The sequence below is a fragment of the Gobio gobio genome (genome assembly GCF_949357685.1).
Source record: "Gobio gobio genome assembly, chromosome: 7".
Lineage (NCBI taxonomy): Eukaryota > Metazoa > Chordata > Actinopteri > Cypriniformes > Gobionidae > Gobio > Gobio gobio.
Window position 1 is genome coordinate 5,686,679 of NC_137103.1, and position 27,834 is coordinate 5,714,512.

The window sequence follows — 27,834 nt, forward strand, 5'->3', positions numbered from 1 at the left end:
ATAAAGCTACAATACAAATAGCATGTAATTGTAAAAATATTACATTAAATATGGCAAGAAATGGGATGCTGACAGCATGAATTGTAAAGGTTTTCAGTAGTCATGCTGATGGAGAGCAGGCACAGGGATGTTTGGAGCAGACACATCAGCAGTCAGAGATTGTCTCGCACATGTTCTCACACACTTGCTTCAGGGTTGTGGGGTTCAGGAGGGACATGATGGACGGCTGGGACAGGCGAAGGTGTTCACGGTGCTCAACTGCTTCATCAATATAAAGCCAGAGAATTGGCACAGCTGTGTTGAGATGGAAGCAGATGTGGGCTTCACCGCCTGTAAATGTGTGATGGTTTGTTAGAACAATACGTTTGAATAAAGCTTTGTTTCATGTGTTGGTGACTTATTCATTTGTGATGTTTACTTTTATTCATTCTTTTACTCATTAATTAATGTTTCCTATTGTTGTCCGTAAATAAAATATTTTATTAACTCATGCATTTATTCATTGCTTGACTGAAAATTGGTATTCATTTGTCTAGTGTATATTCATGCATCGCTATGTCATATGACAAGTTGCATTTTGCTTGTTTTACTAAAACAATATAATTTTCAGTAAAAAAAATTAAGAAAAAGTAATATAATTAAGTATTGGTCAGCATTTGTCATTATTATTGTAAGTGTTTTAGTGGGCTAGCAATGCAATTCATTCTGGGGTAATCTTAGTATTGAATAGTGAACTTACATTTTAAGAGTATAAAATCAACAGTTCCCTTTCGAGGGAACTCCCACTGCATCGGTAACGACGAATTTGGAGACACTCCCTAAGCAACAGCGCGTCTGAAGTATGAATGAAATCAGGCCAATCCTGATTGGTGTTGCGTCATGACGTAACTATGACGGCGTACCCGGAAGGTACATATAGGGCAGCCCAGGCATAGTAATGGCAGTTATCGCTCTTCAGCATAGCGCTCTGTGTGAAATCTGTCTGTCTATTTATTGTTGTTTGTCAAAAAGTGAAAGTGTGTGTGAAATGGCGACTGGAAAGTGAGAGAGTTTAAGCAGTGTGTGCATCCGTGTCCCCGTTACATGTCGGGCTCGGATGCACACCTGCTGTGTGTGCAGTGTCTGGGTGTTCAGCATACTCGGGCGGCTCTCGAGGGAGCCGCTTACGAGCGTTATGAAAGCTGACACTCAGGCTGCTCCGCTCTCGGCTGGCCGTGTTCAGTGAGACCAGCCAGCCTCGTGAGCCCTGTGGATCGGTCCCGCATCCGCCGAGGCGGTGCGGCGAGGCCGGTCATGGGGCTCACGGATGGACTGTCAGCGGGACTTGGGACTGCTGAGGCATCTTCCCAGTCTTTGTCTGACAGTTCAGATGTTCTCCTTCCCCGTGTGGAAGCCCGCGCTGCGGCTTCTTCCCCCGGGGCGGAGGACCCGATGCTTCAGCGGTCTGATTCTGAGGAATTAGACGCGCTCAGCATCGAGGCAGTCAAAGTCATGAAGCACTCCTTATATATGCAATTAAAGTGAACACACGCGATCGGTGTGCATGAGATACTGGATGGCTGCATTTAAATCTGAGGATTTAAATGAAATATGAGCTGACTCTGAGGAGTTAGATATTCAGCCTGTCATTCAGACCATGTTTCACCGTATTGTTTGAAACTGTTTGGCTTTTTTTCTCGAGGGATGAAAGCCAATTGTATTATGACGGCTTGAACCACGTTGCTGAGGCAACGCGGGGTTTATGAGTCCATATAATACAAATAAACAGTTCGTCTGATGATTACGGCCACATTTAATTCTGAGGAATTAAATAAAATATAATCTGACTTTGAGGAGTTAGATATTCAGCCTATCATTCAGACTTTGTTTCACCTTATTGTGGCTGCATTTAATTCTGAGGAATTAAATTAAAATATTATCTGACTTTGAGGAGTTAGATGTATTTTAATGCAGCCTGTCATTCAGTTCAGTTGGCACGGGGTTGGTGATTATGATGGCATTTAATTCCAAGGAATTGAGTGTCGTATTATCCGACTTTGATAAATTGGATACTTTAATTCTGTCACCCAAGCGTGTTTAACTTGTGAACTGGATATTCATCTAAGATGGAGCCCTCCTGAAGTGATGTCGTTCTCGCCGCCTTGTGGCCTGCGGGACACATCAGGTTTAGGCAAGGGCTAATCGCAGTGTCCGTCCCTTAGATGAGGCCCCTGCTGGCCAGCCCCCTCTCCCGGGTAGGAGCGACGAGGTCGTTTTCCCCCAGGAGCTCTCGGGAAATCAGTGCTGTGTTCCCGCCGTCAAAGACGCTTCGGGCCTCACTGATTTCCCGCGCACGCACGCCGCCGTCGTCGCCTCCAGTAGGACTTGCGACTGGGCAGCGAACGTGTGCGCCAACCGAAAAACGTTCTCGACTGCTCCCTGCCGGTTAGCCGCTTCAGGGGGTCGGGAATGAGTTTCGGTTGACACCCGAGGCCAGCCTCGAGAGGCTGGTTCCCTTAGTAGATTATCTCGGCGCATGGTCATGCCTTCCGAGTGTGTCTACGTGGGTCCTGCAGACTGTAGAGCTGGGTTACAGGCTTCAGTTCGGTTCTCCTCCCCCGAAGTTCAACGGGGTGGTCCGGACTGTGGTCGGCCCAGGGCAGGTTCGGGTTATGGAACAAGAAGTACAGCCCTGTTAGCCAAGGAGGCCATAGAACGGGTCCCTCTGGCAGACAGGAAGTCCGGATTCTAATGCCGGTACTTCATAGTTCCTAAGAGGGATGGCGAGTTGTGTCCAACTTTAGACCTGAGGTACTTGAATCGTTCTCTGAGGAGATTCAGATTCAAGATGCTTAGCAATTCCTCCATTGTGATTCAGATCCAGTCTGAGGACTGGTCTGTCACGATGGGTCTGAAGAGGACGCATACTTCCCTGTATCCATCCTTCTGTGCCACAGGAAGTTCCTGAGGTTCGCTTTGGGGGCAAAGCGTACCAATATCGGGTTCTTCCAGGCGGCCTAGCCCTTTGAGACTCTACACGCAGTAGCGTGTTGACGCCTTCTCAGAGAACTGTGTTCCTGGGAGTCGTATGGGATTCTCTACGTTGGGGGCACAATTGTCTCCCGCACGTATCGAGTCCATACGGGCGGTGGTCTCTAGAAGGAAGCTAGGCCACAGCATCACTGTGAAGCAGTTTAAGGACTGCTGGGGCTCATTGCGGCTGTGTCCAACAGAATATCTCTTGGCCTGCTGCATGAGATCCTTACAGTGATGGCTGGGAATCAAGGGGTTTTCCTCGAGGGGAAAACCATTCTGTATGATCAGGGTAATGCGCAGATGCCTTCGTTCCCTAGTCATATGGAAGAACCTTGGTTTCTGTCCCAAGGGCCAGTGTTAGGAGCGTCCTGTTGCCGGGATTCCGTTTCAACAGACGCCTCCCTCACTGGCTGGGACGTGGTCATGGCAGCCGCTTGCGAGAGGTCTGTGGGAGACCCGGCATTTCTCCTGGCACATCTATTGCCTGGAAATGCTGGCGGTCTACAAAGCTCTGAGGAGCTTTTTCCCGGACCTCCGCGGCCACCATGTCCTGATACGGAAGTAAACCAGGTGGCTTTCCTTAAGGGGAAATCTATTCTGTATGATCAGGGTAACGCGCAGTGGCCTTCGTTCCCTAGTCAAATGGAAGTAGCCTTGGTTTCTGTCCCAGGTGCCAGTGTTGGGAGCGTCCTGTTGCCGGGAATCCGTTTCAACAGACGCCTCCCTCACTGGCTGGGACGGGGTCATGGCGGCCGCCTTGCGAGAGGTCTGTGGGAGACCCGGCATTTCTCCTGGCACATCTTTTGCCTGGAAATGCTGGCGGTCTACAAAGCTCTGAAGAGCTTTTTCCCGGGCCTCCGCGGCCACCATGCCCTATACGAAGTAAACCAGGTGGCTTTCCTTAAGGGGAAATCCATTCTGTATGATCAGGGTAACGCGCAGTGGCCTTCGTTCCCTAGTCATATGGAAGAAACCTTGGTTTCTGTCCCAGGTGCCAGTGTTGGGAGCGTCCTGTTGCCGGAAAATCCGTTTCAACAGACGCCTCCCTCACTGGTTGGGGCACGGCATCAGGGGGTTGAGGTCGCGCCCTCTATGCAGACTGGCGCATCACATCCTCCTGTGGTCCCAAGGGAAACTGTTGTCCATCAGGGCAATGTATGTCCCGGGGGTCCAAAATCAGGGAGCAGACATCCTGTCGAGGCAGGGGCTGAGGCCCGGGGAATGGCGACTCCACCCGGAGGTGGTGGAGGCCATGTGCGAGAGATTTGGCCCAGTGGAAGTGGATTTATTCGCGTCTCGAGAGACGACCCACTTTCCACTGTGGTTTTCTCTCACGCATCCGGCCCCTCTGGGGCTGGATGCCATGGTGCAGACATGGCCGAGGCTACGTCTGTATGCATTTCCCCCGATCGCTCTGCTCCCGGGAGTCCTGGAGCGGGTCCGTCGACAAGGCGCCAACCTGCTTCTGGTGGCGCCACGTTGGCCGACTCGGGTTTGGTTCTCGGACATCATATCTCTGCTGGCAGGTCAACCCTGGGAGATTCCTCTGAGGAGGGATCTCCTGTCTCAGGCAGGGGGCACGATATTTCACCCCCGGCCCGAGTTATGGAACCTTTGGGTCTGGCCCCTGAGGGGGCCAGATACCTAGAGGCTGGCCTGCCGGCCGATGTGATCGAGACCTTACTCAGTTCCAGGGCTCCATCTACAAGGAGACTGTACAGCCTCAAGTGGAATGTGTTTTCCACTTGGTGTAGAGAGCGTGAGGTGGACCCAGTTAACTGCCCAGTGGCTTCAGTGCTGGAGTTCCTCCAAGATCGTTTCTCTGCAGGGCTTACCCCGTCCACACTCAAGGTGTACGTGGCTGCCATTGGGGCTTTCCACACACCGTTGGGTGATGGGCCTTTGGGTAGGCACCAGTTGGTTGTACGGTTCCTCCGTGGGGCTCGGAGGATGAGGCCTGCGGCTCGGTCCAGAGTCCCAACCTGGGACCTGGCAGTGGTTCTCGAGGGATTGGCTGAGGCCCCCTTCGAGCCACTAGAGTCAGCAGACCCAAAGAGCTTGACCCTTAAGATGGCCTTTCTCTTAGCCATCACTTCTCTGAGGAGGGTGGGGGACCTTCAGGCCTTGGCGCTTACGCCGACTTGCCTGGAGTTTGCCCCTGGCGAAGTGAAGGCCATCTTACACCCTAGGGCCGGATATGTGCCCAAGGTGCCATCAAACGTGGTCAGGCCTTTGGTTCTTCAGGCATTTCATCCTCCGCCTCACGTGACGGCGGAAGAAGGGAGGCTTCACCTGCTCTGCCCGGTCAGAGCCCTTAAATTATATGTGGAGAAGTCTGCGCAGTGGAGGAAGCTGAGCAGCTATTAGTGTGTTTTGGTTCATCTAAGAAGGGGCTGCCTGCGTCAACCCAGACTATTAGTAACTGGATTGTCCAGGCAATAGCCACGGCCAATCAGGTGCGCAACCTGCTTTCACCTATGGCCGTGAGGGCACATTCCACCAGGGGCATGGCCTCTTCGGTGGCCCTCCTTTCTGGGGTCCCCTTGCAGGACATTTGCGAGGCGGCCGGATGGGCTACTCCACACACCTTTATTAGGTTTTATAGTCTGCACCTCCCTGCGACGCCCGGTGCTAGGGTACTCCAGTCCTAGCTGTGCCCGGTTTCCGGCTTCACACTAGGACTGGTGCTACCATCGGTGTGGCCTAGTGGGTACTCGTTCCCCAAATTCGTCGTTACCGATGCAGTGGGAGTTCCCTCGAAAGGGAACGGCTCGGGTTATGTATATAACCCTTGTTCCCTGAGAAAGGGAACGAGCACTGCATCTCGTCGCCACACCTCGGCAGGCCTGGAGCGCATGCTTCATCGCGATAACTGCCATTACTATGCCTGGGCTGCCCTATATGTACCTTCCGGGTACGCCGTCATAGTTACGTCATGACGCAACACCAGTCAGGATTGGCCTGATTTCATTCATACTTCAGACGCGCTGTTGCTTAGGGAGTGTCTCCAAATTCGTCGTTACCGATGCAGTGCTCGTTCCCTTTCTCAGGGAACAAGGGTTATATACATAACCCGAGCCGTTTTCTCCAAAGGCGAGATCTTCGAGCAGCTGAAAGACGTCTCTGTGCAGACACTGAGGGAAACCGCACAGGTCAGGCTGTGGAGTTACTGATGCTTTGAGCTGTTACTGCACCTGTCACTCATATCTTTTATTTTATAATTACATGGTTGTATCTTTAACAATCATAATGATAAAACAAAACAAATATCATGGGTTTGCATACATTATATACAAAGAAAAAAAAACAATAATAAGGTTAGATATCTTTGAATAATTCATCATAATGGAATAAAAAAAAGGAAAATATAAACGAGATTTAGGCCAATTTTGCTTGTGGATGAAATTTTTTGCATATAAAATAAAGAAATGAACAACATATTCAAGAGATCACGGTTTTGGTAAGGCTAAAACTGGGTCAGATGGGTTAATATCACAAAATAAATGGGCAGCTGTTTCTTCAACAAGACCACAAAATTAGCAAGTTTAATCAATATTAAGATATTTATAGATCGATTAATTAAACCTGTCACTCGTCTTTCAAGTCGTTGCGCTTGAGATAACGTTGTAGGTCACATGATAACGTCAACATGGCGCATAAAGTGAGGCTCGCATTCATACTTAACGAGATCAGGCAATATAGTACCTACTCTTTTAGAGCTCGTTAAGTAAGTACTTATTGAAAATGAGTACCTACTCAATGAGTATGCGGTTTCGAACGCAGCCTAAAACAAAGCAAGAACATGATAAACTAAAACATGAACAAGGAACAATGAACATGAACCAACACCAAAACACCATGTGACAATGTTAAGTTATATCAGAATTATTAATGTTTTTGTCGTTCTAGATTATGAAATATCTGCTGACAAACTGATGTTTATCTATGCATTTACACAGAACTACTCAAACTACGATCGTTCGCGGAGATAATAAATAATTAGTTGTTTACTTCGATGTTTATTAGCGAATTATTGGTTAAGTAAATGTTTATATAATTAATTACAGTGTTTTAAACAAGTGAATCTTGTAAAAGTTAAATGCGGTGGCCGTGGAGCATTTCCTGAGCATCAACCTGAAATACAGACGACTTCACGAGACTAATGATGAGCATAGACAACAGAGAGAGAATTAAATTCAGCGCTTTTATTTCCAACATGTGCTCATTCATGGCTGTATTATTGAATTCATGCAAAGTTGCATCTGTATTTGGACAGGACTTGACAGATTATTCACTCTAAGAGAGATGAGCTCACGGAGGCATGTAAAATAATCCGTCAAATCCTGAATAAACTAGCTAGATTTCAGGCATTTATGTAACATATAATTTGTGTATTAATGACTTATGTTAAATAAAGTTTACTAATTACAGCCAAGCAGGCAAGTATACTTTACTTTGTCTCGTCTCGCCTCAGATGCGCTGTAATGGCGATCCTGCGTGCAATTCTCAAAATCTTACCGTTTATCAGTAAATCTGATATTACAAAACCGATATCCGATTATATAATAATTATTATTAGTCATATATATGCACAAAATGTTATATATATATATATATATATATATATATATATATATTAGGGCTGTCAAAAGATTAATCTCGATTAATCGCATCCAAAATAAAAGTTTGTGTTTACATAATATATGTGTGTGTACTCTGTTAATTATTATTTATATATAAATACACACACATTCATGTATATATTTAAGAAATATTTGCATGTTTATACTGTATATACATTTATATAATGTATAATATATATAAATATAAATGTTTTATATATAAAAAATAATATTTTTTTCTTAAATATATACATGCTTGTGTGTTTTTATATATAAACAATAATTAACAGAGTACACACACACATATATTATGTAAACACAAACTTTTATTTTGGATGAGATTAATCTTTTGACAGCCCTAATTTATATATAATTACACTTTTTAAATCGCAATTTTAACAAGAATAATCGTAATTTGATATTTTCCCCAAATCCTAACAGGATCCAGATCTGAACTCATTTATAGTAAATTGATTGTCTGGTTTCCTTTCTATTGAGATTCTAGTTTGTCGTTTCTCTCTCCTCATCACTCGCTGCCCGATCACTAATAAAAAACCTCGCTCTGTTTTCACTCTGTGCTTTTAAATAATGACAATCTCTAGACACGCGACGCATTCAACCAACAATAAATGGACAATGATTAGAATAAAATGAGAAATGTTATAATATTTCCTTTAATAATACAACAGTATTGCTCCTTCACTTTCAATAATGCAACAGTAGCCGATTATTATTCAATAGATTGTCAACCTTGATCTGTCACATATAGTGTGCAGATGTTTGATTAGAAACGTCACATATAGTGTAAGTGTCAAACGCTAGCACTTGTAGCTCTAATGAGATATAATGAATATGAGAAGAATGAAGCTGATGCTGTGAAAGTGCTGGATTGAGGAGAGTCACTAAAGATCAACAAGAGCCGCTCAAATCTGACAGTAGTGCAGGTTATTGGCTGAAGTGTGGAGGTGATGAGCTTTGATTTCTGTTTTCTGTAGAGTTTCCAGTCTCTCTCAGCTCCTCCTGAATCTACAGACGTCAATGACAATCCCTTCAGTTCTCTCTCCTCTTTTGATGGCGTGAGAGAATCTGTCCGTCAGCTGAGAGACAAACTGGAGGATTTCTGCAAAGAGGAGCTGAAGAAGAAGAAGATCTCTGACAGAGGTAAAGTCCTGGAGATTCATCTGCTCTCAGAAATCATCCTCCATCATCTCATATCATGTAGAAGATCATATTAGAAATGTCTTAGGAACGGATGCAGGGATCATTTTCTCTTGACATGATAATCTCACTCTTCATGTCTGTTGATTTCCACAGTCATTGTTCCCAGGACCAGGAACGACTTCCTACAATGTAAGTCACTGAGAAAACAAGCAGAAAAACTCACTGAGTGTGTTCATGTTCTTCCTGGAGAAGGAGAAAGAAAACATGACAGAAGAGTTTTAGAGTTGATCATGTGATCTCTGGTAAACTGTACTGAGACACTGCTGATATATTGAACATGAAGAGTTCAGCTCCATTAAAAGATCAGACAGATTCATCATCCCTGATTCTGTTTTATCTCCGTCAGATTCCCGTCCGCTGACTCTGGATATGAACACAGCGAATAAACGCCTCCGTCTGTCTGAGAGGAACAGAGAGATTACTAACACTTACCCAGTCCAGCCGTATCCTGATCATCCAGACAGATTTGATGTGTGGCCTCAGGTGTTGTGTGGAGAGAGTGTGTGTGGAGAGAGTGTGTGTGGAGAGAGTGTGTGTGGACGCTGTTACTGGGAGATTGAGTGGAGTGGTGGATATGTGTATATATCAGTGTCATATAAGAGCATCAGCAGGAAGGGATCGGGTAATGAGTGTGCGTTTGGATCTAATGATCAGTCCTGGAGTTTGATCTGCTCTTCCTCCAGTTACTCATTCAGACACAATAACATACAGACTGAACTCCCTGTAAAGTCCATCAGAGGTAGAATAGGAGTGTATGTGGATCACAGTGCAGGAACTCTGTCCTTCTACAGCGTCTCTGACACAATGAGCCTCATACACACAGTCCAGACCACATTCACACACACACTCTATCCTGGGTTTATTGTTTGTTCTGGATCATCAGTGAAACTGTGTTGATGAATCAGAATAGACTGTAGAGAGATTCTACCCATAATGCTTTGAGCTGCATGATAAATCATAAACACTGAGATGTCTCTGACTTTCTCTTCATGACATTAATAGGTCACACTTTATTTGAAGGTGTCGTTGTTACAGTGTAATTATATATATTTATTATTCATTAACAACATGTTCTTACTATAGGGTTCGGGTAGGATTAGGGTTTGGTTGAGGGTTAGTTCCATGTAATTATGCATCCTAAACTGTTGTTATTATTATGGTAAATATAAAATATGTCAAATATATAACAAGGACACTGTAAAATAAAGTGTTAGCCATTAATACTATAGCTGAGCTTCTGTTAGAGCCGGTGTGGTTGAGTAAGAGATGAGCTTGAAGCTGATATAATATACTCACTAAACTCAATAACTATATTGTCTCATTATCTCTGATGTGTGTGTGTGTGTGTGTGTGTGTGTGTGTGTGTGTGTGTGTGTGTGTGTGTGTGTGTGTGTGTGTGTGTGTGTGTGTGTACTTACTTATATCACTTTTGGGTACATTCACCAGGATACACACCAGTAAACTGAGGACCACCTAAAAAATTGGGGATATTTTGTATGTCGCCATCATGGGTGTTGGAAGCAAAAAAATGTGGGTGGGTCCTCAGAATTTTTTTACTGGAGTAGATGCCAATTACATTAAGTACAAATATACCGCTCTGCTAGCTAAACGTATAGTTCGGAAAGACAAAATTACGTAAATCGCCATATCAGTGAGAGCGGCAGTAGTGTAGGGGTAAGATGCACAGCATCTAGTTTTGACACAAATCGACCCGCGGTTCGAGTCCGCCTTTCGCCGAGCTCAATCTTCTCCCTTTTCCCATCACATATCAGATCGGAAAGGCATTTATTTTCAATAAAAATGAAGAAAATATTAGAAAAGTGGAAATAAAGCGTCTAACGTGTTTAATAATAAGTGTTTATCGATTAGGGTTAGGTAAACAGACATGTGCTGAATATTAGAGATGATAAAAGTGAGTGAGTGCAATATCATTGATCGTAAAAAGTGGGCGGGTCTTGTCCCGCACACATACAATGGTTCCGACGCCCATGGTCCTCATTTGTTTGACCATATAGTGGCATTCAGCTTGCTCTAAAATGGTGTCTGGGCTTAAAATCTCACTTGTCCCAAAAAATTAGTTTTAAGTGATTTGTGTACTAAAGTGTGTATGCCCTCCCACTAAAGTGTGTATAACACAGCGCCCTCTAGGAGAACTGCACTTCCTGAAAAGATACACACTTCGGGTGACCTGACCAATCAGAGACCATTACGTCATTAATAAAGATGGCGGAAGCACGATTGAGAATGAATTGACAGCAGTCAAATGAGCGTGATCATGATCATGGGTGCTTACTGACGCTTGGGCTCATTTCAGCACAGCCGCTGTTGCCTCCCTTTCCAAGAATATTGTTCTAATTTGTATGGGTACTGTCGCTGGTTGTGAAGATTTTACGATTTATGTAGTGTAGATGCAGAAAAAATGCCTATGAAAACATGAAGGATCCCGCAATAACATGAATCTTTCTCACTGCCTTGAGTTTTGCACATGCTATTACACCTAAGCAGACTGTCAATACACTCTCGACAGGTAAATGATTTATTTCTGAAAATGACTATACATTTTAACTTTAAACATTGTTACTGGTTTTCTAACAATCATGTCCTTTTCTCTTTTTAGTTTAAAAATGTGAGCGACTTTTTAATAAGGATTCCTTCTCTTCTCTACAAAGCAAGTAACAGAGAAATTGAATTTATGATCCATAATGTTAGATTTTTTTAAATGATTACTTTTTGCCTAAACATACCCAGTCACAAAAACATTAAAGCTATCCCATGACTTTGTCACTTTTTCCTTTTAACACGTTAAAGGGCTCACATAAGGTTCATTATTTGGCCTGCGTAAACATAATTGTTTTAGATAATCTAATGTACAGACAAACTGTAACTCTAAACTCAATTGTAGTTTGCTGTCAAGACCCATAACCTCATCATCTGCAGAGAATAACTGCCACTCAGAATACACATATAACGAAGGACATAAAGACACATAGAGGACTGTAAAGATATTTTACTGGAACTTGGTCTTTATTAAATATCATGTTCAGTGTTGATGTTATTAGTTTATGTATTATAGCTACAACTGTTGTGAGCACTGTCATTTTTGCTACAATGTCAATAAAAAAAAAGTACCTGATTACAACATGCTGTTTTTATTTTTTTTATTTAAAACCCAAATAGAGGCAACAATATATTATAAAACTGTTGAGAGTTGTAACGTATTCCACTGAAGGCAAGTTGAAGAACCCAAGTGCAGTTTTATTCCAAAATATAAACATAAATCTTAACATAAATCAAAACATAAAACAAGGGCTGTGTTCGAAACCGCATACTTCCCTACTATATAGTATGTAAAAAGCAGTAGGCGAGCGAATAGTATGTCCGAATCTTCATTATTTATAAAAGAGTAGGCGAGAATTACCGGGCGGATGAACTAATTCTCGCGAGATTCAGATGTGCGTATACTACTGTTGCACTCGAATATGCCTACATACCTACTATATAGTAGGGATGGGCGATATGGACAAAAAAATTATCCCGATATTTTCTAGTATTTATTGCGATAACGATATCAATGACGATAAATGTAGTATCATTCCCCATGTTTTTGGATTCAAGTGAGAGCTGCATGCATTCTTGAGAGACTCAGAAAAACAAACAATGATCTAGTAAAACGTACCTGTCATCAAATAGGCTCCTATAATACATAATATATTATTTATATATATATATATATATATATATATATATATATATATATATATATATATATATATATATATATATATATATATATATAATTTTTTTTTTTTTTTTTTTTTTTTGTAGAATTCCACACCAGCCTTTTCAGAAATGGAAAAGTTGCAGATATAATTGTCTTCTGTAAAAGTGCAGGTAATGTTTAAATAGTGCAACTGTGCTGAAAAACATCACAATACAAACAATAATAATTAAAAATCAATGACAAGTTTTAAATGTAAACCGATTCTGTATTTATTCATACACTCATGGTGCAAACAGTGGTAAAAATAGCAGAAACAGCTAAAGTAATTATCCCAAAAATGTCTTCAGATTACATAAAAGTTGAAAATAATGATTTAATGATAGAACTTCAGTAATTTGAGTTAATAATACCACGAATTCTTCTACTAATAAAAATAAACTGGACTAAGGAATAATGAGCTTCTGGGTTCATGAATATTAATCATGTTGTCAGCGCTCATTCAAACTGATTTGCTGAAATCAAAACACAGTAGGTGCTCGCCAGCCAATGAGATTCCCGTTTGTGCATTCGTTTCTTCCTGTTCATGAAAGGCTGAATAATTCCAAATAAACGCCATTATTATACACTGAGCGCTCTCAGTCGCGCGCCTCACACTAGAGTTTAATGTGTGTCAAATACACTGCGCATTCATTGAGTTGAACAGAAATAGTGTGCTTTACCGATCGATTGAGAAAGAGCGAATCTCTTAAGCGCTCAGTCCAAATGCTCAGCGAGTGAAAATACATCTGTATGGTTCAGATTGCCCTCAGGTAGTCCCTCGTTTAGCTATGAACTCTTCCGCAGCTTCCACCATAGTTGTTTTCGCTCTGCACGTGAGATGCGGATTCAGTGCCGTCCCATCACGCGCTGCGCGTAGGACACCAAGTGCTGCGGGGGGGCACCACAAGAAAATTCTCTCTCCAACCCCCGTTCAGCTGTACAAAGTGACGAACGCAGCCACCCGGCCATTATAAAGTAATAACGCTTAGGGCATCAAGACGGCCAGCGGCGGCACTGTGCGGATGGGTCGCGCCATCAACTAGGCTTTATCGTTATTATCGCGGGAAGACAAATTCTTATCGTGGGGAGAATTTTTACCGGTATATCGCAAACGATAAGATATCGCCCATCCCTACAATATAGTAGGAGAAAACAGTACGTGAATGGAGTAGTATGTCCGAAACCTCAGTATTTATAAAACAGTATAGGCGAGAAATCCCCGGATGGCCTACTGCGTCCGCCCAGATACTGAAGTGTGCATCCGATGGACACTTTAATATCCCATGAGGCCATGGGGGAATCATCATTTACGAACATGTCGGAGGACGGAGACGCAGCTGTTTTCAAGTGTAAGTACAACAAACTGAACCGCTGTTAATTGTATTTAAATTTCACATATTTAACAACCGACGAGGAAACTGTTGGTGATTAATATATATTAAATATTGATATATTAAAGATATTAAATAAAATGTCATTTTCATATAGCTGACGCACCAGTCGTGCTTCATTAAGCACACATACTTCTGAAGATTTGTTAATCATCGTTTTCTTGAAAGCATTACTTTAACTGTGTACAAGAACCCGATAAACGTTTGTTTAAAGAAAAGGTGTGAATGCACTCTTAACCATATGCAATATAGACGTTTCCTAAATGTGCGTTTAACATTTGACAGGGACATTTTCGATAAGTATTGCAGATGACATCACAGCATGAAATAGACATCTGATCAGAGTGATGTGTGTGTGCTATAATGTAGAGTTCCCTGTGGTCAACACTGCTTACTTTACATGAACGTCAGTAATGTTAATAGATCTACATAAAGTAACTAAACATAAGTTATATTTTTTATTTGTCCATTAGTACTGTTGATGAATTGAGGAACATTAACACATCAGCAACTACCTCAACATTTAAATGTAGTATTGAGCACACAAACGTGTATGCTTTTATCAAGGTGTTGTTTAAGATCCAGGTAACGTGAATGTTGTCTGATGTTACAGGGGCAGAAGAGCACGTGTGTGTGTGTGTGTGTGTGTGTGTGTGTGTGTGTGTGTGTTTATCTGGTGGAGACTGGAGAGAGGGTGATGAAGGAAGGCTGTCATCAAAGGCTTTGAGTATACTACAGAAATGAACAAAACATCAATTTAAATCATAAGTTGTATTTTATTTTAATTTCAAACAGTTATTTCAGCACTTTTCTGATTCTTGATGTCTGTGCATTTGCTGCAGAGCTCCTGTGGATGAGCCTTGCTCAAGGAAACCTTCTGCTTATCAGTTCAGTGTTTAGCCCACTACACCACAAAAGTCATAAAGCTACAATACAAATAGCATGTATTTGTACAAATATTACATTAAATATGGCAAGAAATGGGATGCTGACAACATGAATAAAGCGTTTTCAGTAGTCATGCTGATGGAGAGCAGGCACAGGGATGTTTGGAGCAGACACATCAGCAGTCAGAGATTGTCCCGCACATGTTCTCACTCTTGCTTCAGGGTTGTGGGGTTCTGGAGGACATGATGGACGGCTGGGACAGGTGAAGGTGTTCACGGTGGTCAACTGCTTCATCAATATAAAGCCACAGAAGCACAGCTGTGTTGAGATGGAAGCAGATGTGGGCTTCACCGCCTGTAAATGTGTGATGGTTTGTTAGAACAATACGTTTGAATAAAGCTTTGTTTCATGTGTTGGTGACTTATTCATTTGTGATCTTTACTTTTATTCATTCTTTTACTCATTAATTCATGTTTCCTATTGTTGTCAGTGAATAAAATATTTTATTAACTCATGCATTTATTCATTGCTTGACTGAAAATTGGTATTCACATCGGCTGCATTTGTTCTAGTGTGTATTCATGCATCGCTATGTCATATGACAACAAGTTGCATTTTGCTTGTTTTACTAAAACAATATAATTTTCAGTTAAAAAAAAAGTTTGTTGTGTATTGGTCAGCATTTGTCATTATTGTAAGTGTTTTAGTGGGCTAGCAATGCAATTCATTCTGGGGTGATCTTAATTTGTAATAGTGATACTTGCATTTTTCGAGCATATAATCATCAGTTTTCTGATGGCCTTGACGAAGGCGTAGGAGGGCAACTGCTGGGTCCATTGTTGGCGGTCTGTTATTCTGTAACGTATTCCACTGAAGGCAAGTTGAAGAACCCAAGTGCAGTTTTATTCCAAAATATAAACATAAATCTTAACATAAATCAAAACATAAAACAAGGACTTGGCATTAACTATAACGAAACTCACTAACAGCGGGTTACAACATTCAATAACAGACAAGGACACACAGCAAACATGAGGGCTTAAATACACAGACTAAAGACAAGTGACACCTGTGAACAGTGATGAGACAATTAGCCAATGACATGACACAACACATGAGGGCATGGGAATCACATGACAAAACCAGGAAGTGCATGACAAGACTGTGAACATGACACTCAAACACAACATGAACATGATAAACTAAAAACATAACCAAGAACAATGAACATGAACCAACACCAAAACACCCTGTGACAATAGTGGACTAAATATTAATATTAATACATATAAAAATGATATTAATTATTATATTATTATTATATTAATAATTCATTAATTATATAGATCTTGCCTCTATTGTTAACTCAGCTTCAGCAGAGCAAATTAATAGAGAGCTTTCAACCAGCAGGTACTTCCTCTGCCAGTTGAAGGACATTCACTACATGCTCGCCTTGCGGCTGAATTTCCATCTGCACAACCAGCGGATCAACACTAAATTCTTGGAGGACATTAAAAAAATGTCCAATGCAGATGTGCACCTAGGGCGACATGGACACCTATTAATAGGTGTGGATGAGGAAACAGACAAAGGTAATGTAGTTCATTAAATAAAAGTTAATGTAGAACTACAAATGTTTTTAACATAAACTTTTCGTTTTGTCTCAATACTATGTTATATTATTGCAGAGATGTACAGAAGAAAATCCGTGAAGTCTGACACGCCAGCAGAAGCAGACAAAGTTGAGAAAGATCTGGGGAGTTTCACTGTGTCGTTGTTTCCTATAAGTGAACAAAATAAGGTACAGACTGACTTTTGTATGTGTTACACTTCCAAGGAATAGTTCATAGTAACCAAAACAACACCTGTAATATTTTCAGCTTCATTAACATGTAATGAATGGGTTCTGTTTTTTAGGACAAGCTGAAACAACTTTACATTTCCTGGAGGAGAGAGAGAGAAATAATACACAGATTTTCGCCGTATGCAACACTATATATTGCAGACCTGAGAAGTGTTTGCCCCTCTTCTCTTTTAGACGAAGGCCCAAACAAGACCCTGCCTTGGTTAAGTGACAATGTAAGTGTGCTTTCAATGTTCTTATGTTTAATTTACAAATATTTATTATCAAGACACTGCACACAATTCACATAATATAAGCACTAAATTCATACTACACTCATTTCATTTTCTGTATACTTAAGTCTGTTTGATTATTTAAAGGCTGTGAACTGTCGTCAGAAACTCCAAATATAAGTAACTGGCTATTCAATTGTCTTTGTAGATATGTAATTGCCTCATGAGAAGTCATATTGCTCTGTGGATGTTAAAAATGTAGTATAATTAATTTCAGTTCACTTCATGTGCAGGTTGTTGCCTTGAACACGGATGTGTACATTTTGTGGTACAGAGAGTGGACCCAAAACAAAGCCATTTCAAGGTCACTTGTGCAAATTCCTCAGGTATACTTTACATGTATAACAATAGAAGCGTTTCACATATATCATATATACATACATATATATCCATATAACGTGTGTGTGTTTCCCCTGTAGAATGCTGAAAAGATCCTGCTCCCAAGAATCGTTGGGGTGACACACCAGAACTAGGAAACCACTTTATACTCTGGGTAAGGTCTGCAGGGAACTGATTAGTGCTGTAACATATGATGTTTTATGAACAAGGTTCGGGAGGAGCACGTTCAGATAATTGACACAGGTGGAGAGCACTCAGCTAATCAACAATAGAGGTATATATACACGCAGCAGTCTTACCTCCATTCATTGACAGTTTTCCAGCATGGAGGGCATTTCCGGCAGTTCGCCCCGCCCGCCCACGCTGTCTGCATGGCTCGAAGCAACTCTACAATACTAAAATATTTTCATTAAAAATGTATAAGCTATCTAAAAACCCCTTTCGGCCGCTTCCATCAGAATTCACGAGCCAACCGCGAGAGCAGTGCTCGGACAGTGTAAAGGAGTGCACACAGCAGACTTGGAATAGGGAGAACTACAACAGTTCCTGTCTTAAGATAAAGTATTACAGCTCTTTTACTTTTCTTGCGATCTTTCCGCCTCTGTGTACTACAGTACAGACAGATACTTTTCGCACAGGAGAAATGCGTTCATCATGTACGCGCACGCGGTCGCCGTGGTGATGAACGATCAATCTACTTACTGCTGGTAAAGCGAGCGAACGTATTGTGAGGCTAAATCACTAAAATGCTGTCAATGCAACAGGGCATATTATGCCAAACAATCAGCTACTAGTTGGAATCAGCTGATAAATCACCGCCTTGATTCAATACTTCTCAACTTGACGCTCACATAAGCTCACAGGGCTCAACACAGTGCGACCATACTAGCATTTGTGACTATAAATAGATGTGTGCGAACTGAACAATGTATTTGGGAGCACACGCTTTCTTAAATGTATGTAACATCAATACCTTATAGTAGGGCAGGCTATTGTATAACAAGCGTATCAATGAGTGTTATACCATCATATATATATATATATATAATTATGAAACAGAAAAAAATTCAAAGGCTATGATTTCATTGAATTAATGTGAGCGATCACGTTTCTGAATGTGGCACCGTTGTGCGTTTCTACTGGCTTGAACAAAGCTTCAGAATGCTTCAGTTCAGAGCATTTCACAATCAATGAATAGCATACATTTATGCAAAGCGAATTCATATCAACAATGACAACATATGATATAAATCACAGTAAAGAAATGATGTATACAGTTGTAAGACTGTATTTTCTCTGTGGCTGCGCCATGCCTCTGGAATAGCCTCCCTCTGCATATCAGATCTTGTGAATCCTTAGGATGTTTTAAATCTGTGTCGAAAACACATCTCTTCTCTCTTGCTTACAACTGCCCATAAGGACTGGGAGTTTGAGATGTGTGTTTGTGTTTTGTGTGTTTATATCGGGGCGTTTTGTCAATGTTTTATTAATACTGTTGAGAGAGTAAAGCACTTTGGTCAACTTATGTTGTTTTTAACGTGCTATAGAAATAAAGGTTGTTGTTGTTGTTTTATATGTTTCATATGATTTTGAATGAGCATCCTGCAATAATAAGACATAAACACTTCAAAATAAGAGTCCATTCGGTTACACAATGTGTTTCTCCATTTGTCCGTCTAATTTTTTCTCCTTTTTCTCCCACAGGAGCTTTTGTTTCTCTGGCTAATTTTCTCCTACTACAGCAGTGCTGTTCCCTCTGCTCCCACAGGAGCTTTTGTTTCTCTGGCTAATTTTCTCCTACTACAGCAGTGCTGTTCCCTCAGCTCCCACAGGAGCTTTGTTTTTCTAACTAATTTTCTCCTACTACAGCAGTGCTGTTCCCTCTGCTCCCACAGGAGCTTTGTTTTTCTAACTAATTTTCTCCTACTACAGCAGTGCTGTTCCCTCTGCTCCCACAGGAGCTTCGTTTCTCTGGCTAATTTTCTCCTACTACAGCAGTGCTGTTCCCTCTGCTCCCACAGGAGCTTTGCTTCTCTGGCTAATTTTCTCCTACTACAGCAGTGTTGTTCCCTCAGCTCCCACAGGAGCTTCGTTTCTCTGGCTAATTTTCTCCTACTACAGCAGTGCTGTTCCCTCTGCTCCCACAGGAGCTTTGCTTCTCTGGCTAATTTTCTCCTACTACAGCAGTGCTGTTCCCTCTGCTCCCACAGGAGCTTTGTTTCTCTGGCTAATTTTCTCCTACTACAGCAGTGCTGTTCCCTCAGCTCCCACAGGAGCTTTGTTTTTCTAACTAATTTTCTCCTACTACAGCAGTGCTGTTCCCTCTGCTCCCACAGGAGCTTTGTTTTTCTAACTAATTTTCTCCTACTACAGCAGTGCTGTTCCCTCGGCTCCCACAGGAGCTTTGTTTTTCTAACTAATTTTCTCCTACTACAGCAGTGCTGTTCCCTCTGCTCCCACAGGAGCTTCGTTTCTCTGGCTAATTTTCTCCTACTACAGCAGTGCTGTTCCCTCGGCTCCCACAGGAGCTTTGTTTCTCTGGCTAATTTTCTCCTACTACAGCAGTGCTGTTCCCTCTGCTCCCACAGGAGCTTCGTTTCTCTGGCTAATTTTCTCCTACTACAGCAGTGCTGTTCCCTCTGCTCCCACAGGAGCTTTGTTTCTCTGGCTAATTTTCTCCTACTACAGCAGTGTTGTTCCCTCTGCTCCCACAGGAGCTTTGTTTCTCTGGCTAATTTTCTCCTACTACAGCAGTGTTGTTCCCTCGGCTCCCACAGGAGCTTTGTTTCTCTGGCTAATTTTCTCCTACTACAGCAGTGCTGTTCCCTCTGCTCCCACAGGAGCTTCGTTTCTCTGGCTAATTTTCTCCTACTACAGCAGTGCTGTTCCCTCTGCTCCCACAGGAGCTTTGTTTCTCTGGCTAATTTTCTCCTACTACAGCAGTGTTGTTCCCTCTGCTCCCACAGGAGCTTTGTTTCTCTGGCTAATTTTCTCCTACTACAGCAGTGCTGTTCCCTCTGCTCCCACAGGAGCTTTGTTTCTCTGGCTAATTTTCTCCTACTACAGCAGTGCTGTTCCCTCTGCTCCCACAGGAGCTTTGTTTCTCTAGCTAATTTTCTCCTACTACAGCAGTGCTGTTCCCTCTGCTCCCACAGGAGCTTTGTTTCTCTGGCTAATTTTCTCCTACTACAGCAGTGCTGTTCCCTCTGCTCCCACAGGAGCTTTGTTTCTCTGGCTAATTTTCTCCTACTACAGCAGTGCTGTTCCCTCTGCTCCCACAGGAGCTTTGTTTTTCTAACTAATTTTCTCCTACTACAGCAGTGCTGTTCCCTCTGCTCCCACAGGAGCTTTGCTTCTCTGGCTAATTTTCTCCTACTACAGCAGTGCTGTTCCCTCTGTTCCCACAGGAGCTTTGCTTCTCTGGCTAATTTTCTCCTACTACAGCAGTGCTGTTCCCTCTGCTCCCACAGGAGCTCAGTTTCTCTGGCTAATTTTCTCCTACTACAGCAGTGCTGTTCCCTCTGCTCACACAGGAGCTTTGTTTCTCTGGCTAATTTTCTCCTACTACAGCAGTGCTGTTCCCTCGGCTCCCACAGGAGCTTTGTTTCTCTGGCTAATTTTCTCCTACTACAGCAGTGCTGTTCCCTCTGCTCCCACAGGAGCTCAGTTTCTCTGGCTAATTTCTCCACTGCCACAGCAGTGCTGTTCCCTCGCCTCCCACAGGACCTTCGTTTCTCTGGCTAATTTTCTCCTACTACAGCAGTGCCGTTCTCTCTGCTCTCACAGGAGCTCAGTTTCTCCGGCTAATTTTCTCCACTACTACAGCAGTGCTGTCTCTTCTGCTCTCACAGGAGCTCAGTTTCTCTGGCTAATTTTCTCCACTGCCAAAGTAGTGATGTTCTTTCCCAGAAACCTCAATCCTACATGACGGCCTGGAGATGTTTAAAGCATTTCACTTCTCTTATAAACATACCGTTCCCCAATTTCTCTCCTTTCAATCACCTAATTTATTTTCTACCTTAATACATCAAAGGTTACTTGAGCTGCATCCAGTTTTCCAAAATTGATGTACGGCGATTCCGAGATAAACAATTCACCGACCTCTCTGTGATCAAAGGGATTCAAAGATCCCAGCCCACCCGTCCCGACACTAGACAACCTATAACGCTGGTATCCTCAAAGGTATTGACACCCTCCGCACAGACTACCAGCCCCTCAATACCACCCGAACACTCAACGCCATGTCCTCCTAGCCTTTTCTGGTTTCCTTAGATGCTTGGATTTCATCTACATTTTCAACCTCTCATCGCCAATCTAATCATATCAGTCAGAATCAAATTCTGCATTATTTTCCTGTTTAACACTGTGAAGCTGCTTTGAACCAATCGGCATCGTAAAAAAAAAAAAAAAAAAAAAAAAAAGCGCTATAAATAAAGGCGAGATGACTGACCAGTCAGTTCTGGCTTAATTTAAATGGAGAAGTTCTCCCCTGGAAGCCCAGTTTCAGATGAATCTAACAAACCTGTGACACGCTTTTGGTTCCAGAAACACCTCAAATCCGTTCTCCAACCATCAGGGGTCCCAGCAAAGAACTTTTCAAGCAACTCCTTCCGTATTGGGGCAGCAACCTCAGCAGCTCCAAAAGTCCTCTCCCAACAGCAGATTCAAGCTCTCGGGAGATGGTCCTCCGACGCTTTCCAAAGCTATATCAGGACCAATCGGTTCCACTTCAAAAAAGCCCACCAAACCCTTATTGACTAGTCCACAGTGAGAATCTCCTGATCAAACACTCATATTTCTCTCCTTTATGTTCTCAGGTTCCAGTAAGAAATGGAAAGTTTCCATGGACGCAGCACAGCGGGAAGTTCCTTACAGCTTGAAAGAGTTGGAAAGTTTCCACGCAGCACGAAAGAGTGGAAGTTTCCACGCAGCACGAAAGAGTGGAAGTTTCCACGCAGCACGAAAGAGTGGAAGTTTCCACGCAGCACGAAAGAGTGGAAGTTTCCACGCAGCACGAAAGAGTGGAAGTTCCACGCAGTACGAAAGAGTGGAAGTTCCACGCAGTACGAAAGAGTGGAAAGTTTCCACGCAGTACGAAAGAGTGGAAGTTTCCACGCAGCACGAAAGAGTGGAAGTTTCCACGCAGCACGAAAGAGTGGAAGTTTCCACGCAGTACGAAAGAGTGGAAGTTCCACGCAGTACGAAAGAGTGGAAAGTTTCCACGCAGTACGAAAGAGTGGAAAGTTTTCACGCAGCACGAAAGAGTGGAAGTTTCCACGCAGCACGAAAGAGTGGAAGTTTCCACGCAGCACGAAAGAGTGGAAGTTTCCACGCAGCACGAAAGAGTGGAAGTTTCCACGCAGCACGAAAGAGTGGAAGTTAACGCAGTACGAAAGAGTGGAAAGTTCACACAGTACGAAAGAGTGGAAAGTTCACGCAGTACGAAAGAGTGGAAAGTTCACGCAGTATGAAAGAGTGGAAAGTTCACGCAGTACGAAAGAGTGGAAATTTCACGCAGAACGAAAGAGTGGAAGTTCCACGCAGTACGAAAGAGTGGAAAGTTCACGCAGTATGAAAGAGTGTAAAGTTTCCATGCAGTATGAAAGAGTGGAAAGTTTCCACGTAGTACGAAGAGTTGATGTTTCCACGCAGAGTGGAAGGCTTCCACGCAGCAAGGAAATGTTTTAATAATATTTTTAATATTGTTGTCTCTCCCATGTTTCTCTTTTCCCGTTTTCTCTTGCAGGCAATTCCCCCGGCACGATGCGCCACAACCGCCCTCAGGGGCTTACCGGTCAAGCAACCAGGCCCTTTCCTGAATGCCAGCCCGCCACGCTCGGCACTTCTTGGGGGGCATTTAGCAAGGTGGCTGTCCTATGCTTTAGCATTTTTGGGGGGTACTCTGGGTTCGGGCCAAATTCCGAGCTCGAAGCCCTCCCCCCGGACAGCACGCCAAATACGCATTTAAATTACTCTTCATAAATTATATGTAAGTGTGAACTCGTGAATACCTTTATATGCTGACTATAACTTCTCATGGGATAATTTTACAGGTTTTTGATGTCCCTGTGAAACAAGATTCAATGAGGATTCTACAATTCTATAGAACATCATGACATGGACATTCTGAGGTAATTCATTTCTTATCTTTACCAGTGTAGTATAAACATTAAACACATTATATTAATTATTGAAAATGTGAAAGATGCATGACGTGATGAGCTCTGTTTTAATCTAAAATCTTTAAAGAGAGGCTTTCCAAAAACATGGGTCACTGGACGGCTGGACTGTGCAATCCAGAACAGTGGATTCAGCGAGATTGTGTGCACTGCGGGGTATTTGTTTGCACAGTAAGGTTTATTTCCGTCTTCACTATTAAAATGTTTTCAATGTAAGTGTGTTGTTTTGGGCTGTAAACAACTTTTTTTTTTTTAAGGCAGCAGAAACGGAAGCCAGAAATGTGACAATGTCGTCTGAGGTGCTCAAATGTGTCAGCTGGTACACCTACGGGTTTGCCATGCCACAAGCATGTTAAAAGAAGTGACAACTGATGTAAGGCAAATATGAACAAATTTTGAAAAAACAAAAAAACAAGAGATTATTAAAACTCATATGTACTACTGGACAGGACTTTCCGACTGCAACTGAATGAGAGGAAAGTGAAATTGAGGTCAACAGCTGCATGACCCAGGACATAAAAGCCTGTGTTTACCAAAATACAGGAAACAAGTCAAAAATACAGCATATGAATTGCAAGTTATGGTGTAGATTAAGTTTGATGGTTTGATATTACGATAATGTTTATGTTTTAAGAACCCTGCATCCACAAATCAAACTAATGCAGTGGGTCCAGTGTGACCTGTGCAACAAATGGTTACACACAGATTGCGCTGGAATTAACCCTATAGCAATTCTTAAAGAGACACCCTTCAGCTGTGGATGTGATCGAGAACAGCCATATTCTTTTCAAAGGTTAGCAACAGAACCATAACACAAGCAAAAGCTCACTTAACTACTTTTAATGCATATGTCTATTTTACAGCACACACACAGCATGGAGACAGGGGCTTTTGGTCAACGCAGTGAAGGATGAAGAAATTGTGGTCATTGTTATGAAAACCGTTAAATAAATTGGCACAAAAACATACGAGACATGTACTAACATCAAGATTAACATATAACATTAATAGATAGTAATATTGTGCTGTAAAACAACTTTTTTTCTTTTGTAGAAACTGCATAATGACATCACATCTGGTGCTGTAAAATCCCACAGGATGTTTTTACATAAGCACCAAATTATGCACCAAACTGAAAAATCTGTGCAACCTACGGATCTCTATTTTTAATCAAGAACAGGTACAAAAAAACATACCAAATTTTACTTATTTTTGTAGATTCATGTTACACCACTGGAATGTAATGAAATGATTCTTAGATGCTGAATTTCTTTGAAACACTGATAAGTTAAATATTTTGTTGTTTGTCATAGACTGAGGGAATCATTGACAGGGTATACAGTGTTTTGGCATTGAAAAAAAACTGATTTCTCAAGCCCTTCATATGCAATGGAAGTCATGACACCTGAGGTATATTAAGTTTTGTGAAGAACACAATAATAATTCAAGAGCTACTGATAGATCTTTTAAGTCTAAATGCAATTATATATGCAATGCAATTATATATTATATACAATTTATAATGTGTGCTAAAATGTGAATAACTTTTTTCCCCCTTGATTATAGATAACCATGTTGGAAAAATACACTCTTACCAGAATAATTATTTTAAGCTTGTGTGTATTTCAGTTAAAGCTGTTTAAGTTATAAAGCCACATTATGCGAATACCTCATTTAAGTTTCATTATATGACCACTAGGTGGAGCTCTAAGCGTACTTTGGCTATTCTTGTATTTTCACAGAAGAAGAGTTGTACATGTGGTTGAACAAGCAGTAAAGTGTGACGCACCTATTTTTGTTCTGTGCGTTTTTCCCAAGAAATAACTGCTCTGAGTCTTTATTAAAACCAAGAGGTTATGGGCCCAGAACCTGAACACTAGTGAAGCTGCTGAAAGGTTTATTTAAGATATTGAGTGACAGGGAATAAAAATGAGCTCGGAGTCCAAGACGGTGACGATTGTTCCATTGAACGGATCAAACTATCCTACGTGGAAAGTGCAATGTCGGATGGCATTGATGAGAGACAGACTATGGGACTTGGTAAATGGTACAGAGACTGCTCCACGATCTGATCCAAGTAAGTTAGCGAGTTTTACTGCTAAAAGTGATCCGTCATTGCTCTATTTGATTGGAGAGCCGGAAGATCCTACTGTTGTGTGGCAAAAGTTGCAGGATCAGTTTCAGAAGAGAACATGGGCAAATAAGCTTGCACTGAGGCGTAAACTGTATTCGTTGAAATTGAAAGATGGAGACTCAGTTCAAGAACACATCAAGGCGTTGACTGAAACGTTTGATGCACTGTCAGTTGTGAGAGATCATATCGATGAGGAAGATCGTGTGGTGCACCTGCTAGCCAGTTTACCCGATTCGTTCAACGTGTTAGTCACGGCTCTTGAAGCAAGTGCGGATGTACCTAGAATGGAGGTCGTCATGGAACGGTTATTGCAAAGCTTTGGCTGGAAAACAGTTTTTGAAAGGAAAAGGCCCAAAATGTCACTACTGCAAAAGGTATGGACATATCAAGCGTAACTGCAGAGAGTTCAACAAATCTGCTGCAAGCACAGACTTCAACAGAGAGAGTAAGAAGGTGGGCTATAAACACAAAGCAAACAAGGCACAAGTGAAAAGACAAGAAAGCGACTCAGATAGTGAAAGTGTTGGACTAATGGTGAGTCATGCACTATCAACAAGTTCTGATGAAAGAATGGATAGCTGGATTGTAGATTCAGGAGCAACCTGTCACATGTGTAATGACAAGAAACAGTTTGTTGAGTTTAAAAGCCTGGAACCCTCACAAGAAGTAACACTTGGAGATGGTTACGCTGTTGAAGCAACAGGACGTGGTGTTGTGCGGCTGAAAATGACATTGACTGATGGTAAGACAAAAGAATGCAAGCTGAATGATGCTTTGTATGTACCACAATTGTCATACAACTTACTGAGTGTGTCCAAGGTAGCTCAGTCTGGAAAAAAGGTCAAGTTCACAGAGAACAGATGCTTCATCACGGATGTATATCAAAAGCTGATTGCTATTGCAACAAAGGAAGGCAGTCTCTATTATGTGAACTGTAGAGAAAGTGATCAAGTACATGTAACAGAAAATGTGAATGTGCATAAAGAGACAAAGGAACAAACCTGGCACCGACGTTATGGTCATCTAGGTGTACACAATCTGAAGAAGTTGTTAAATGAGTGTCTAGTTGATGGCTTTGACTTTTATGTATCAAAAGACATTGACTTTTGTGATTCATGTGCTGAAGGAAAGCATCATCGCAGTAAGTTCACAGTCAGTGATCGCAAAAGAGCTGTTGAACCACTTGGCTTAGTGCACAGTGATGTATGCGGAAAAATGAATGCAAAATCCTTGAGTGGAGCTGAATACTTCCTGACATTCATTGATGAGAATACTCACTATGTATGGGTGTATGTTCTGAAGCGGAAAGATGAAGTTTTTCAGAAGTTTCTGGAATGGAAAGCCATGGCTGAAAAATCCACTGGAAGACAACTTGAAGTCTTACGCACAGATAATGGAGGAGAATATACCTCGTCTGAGTTTCAAGAATTCCTGAAAAAGGAAGGAGTCCGACATGAGTTCACAGTACCGAAGACACCTGAGCAAAATGGAGTAGCTGAACGAATGAACAAAACACTGATGGAGACTGTGAGATCAATGTTAGCTGATGAAAAGCTACCTCAAAAGTTCTGGGCAGAAGCACTGTCAACAGCTGTGTATCTAAGAAACAGAAGTCCAACGAAATCAGTGAAAGGAATGACTCCTTTTGAAGCCTGGACAGGTGAGAAACCAAAGGTTGATCATCTACGTGTATTTGGATGTACTGTATATGCGCATGTACCCAAAGATGAACGGAAGAAACTCGATCCCAAAGCAAAGAAATGTATCTTTCTGGGCTATGAAACAGAAACGAAAGGATATCGACTCTATGATACAAAACTCACAAAGGTGTTCTACAGTCGAGATGTGCTATTCAATGAGTCTGATCATGGAATTGAGAAGGAGCCTAATGCAAACGAGGAAGACAATGTGAAACAGTTTGTGGAGTTTGACTGTAGAGAATCTTACAGTGATGACTTGGCACAACAAGAGATCCAAAGAACAACAAGAGTGAGAAAACCACCTGACTATTACGGAGAGTGGGTAACAGTCACAAATAACCAGACAACTGAACCCAAAACTGTAGCGGATGTTTTCAGCAGTCCAGACAAGGTGAAATGGAAGGAAGCTATGGAGAAAGAGATGGAATCGCTGTATGCAAACAATGTAT

At 42.1% G+C, this 27,834-nt stretch overlaps 1 protein-coding gene across 1 annotated transcript in view; it reads left to right on the forward strand.

Annotated features, from left to right (window-relative positions):
- Positions 1–9,873, forward strand: part of LOC307128683 (E3 ubiquitin/ISG15 ligase TRIM25-like) — a 50,467-nt gene extending 40,594 nt beyond the window's left edge. The window contains exons 10-12 of the mRNA XM_079820626.1: positions 8,633–8,798; positions 8,952–8,987; positions 9,205–9,873. Coding sequence (XP_079676752.1) covers positions 8,633–8,798; positions 8,952–8,987; positions 9,205–9,755 — 753 coding nt within the window. The 3' untranslated portion in view covers positions 9,756–9,873. The remainder of the gene's footprint in view (positions 1–8,632; positions 8,799–8,951; positions 8,988–9,204) is intronic.
- The last annotated feature ends 17,961 nt before the right edge of the window (positions 9,874–27,834 follow it).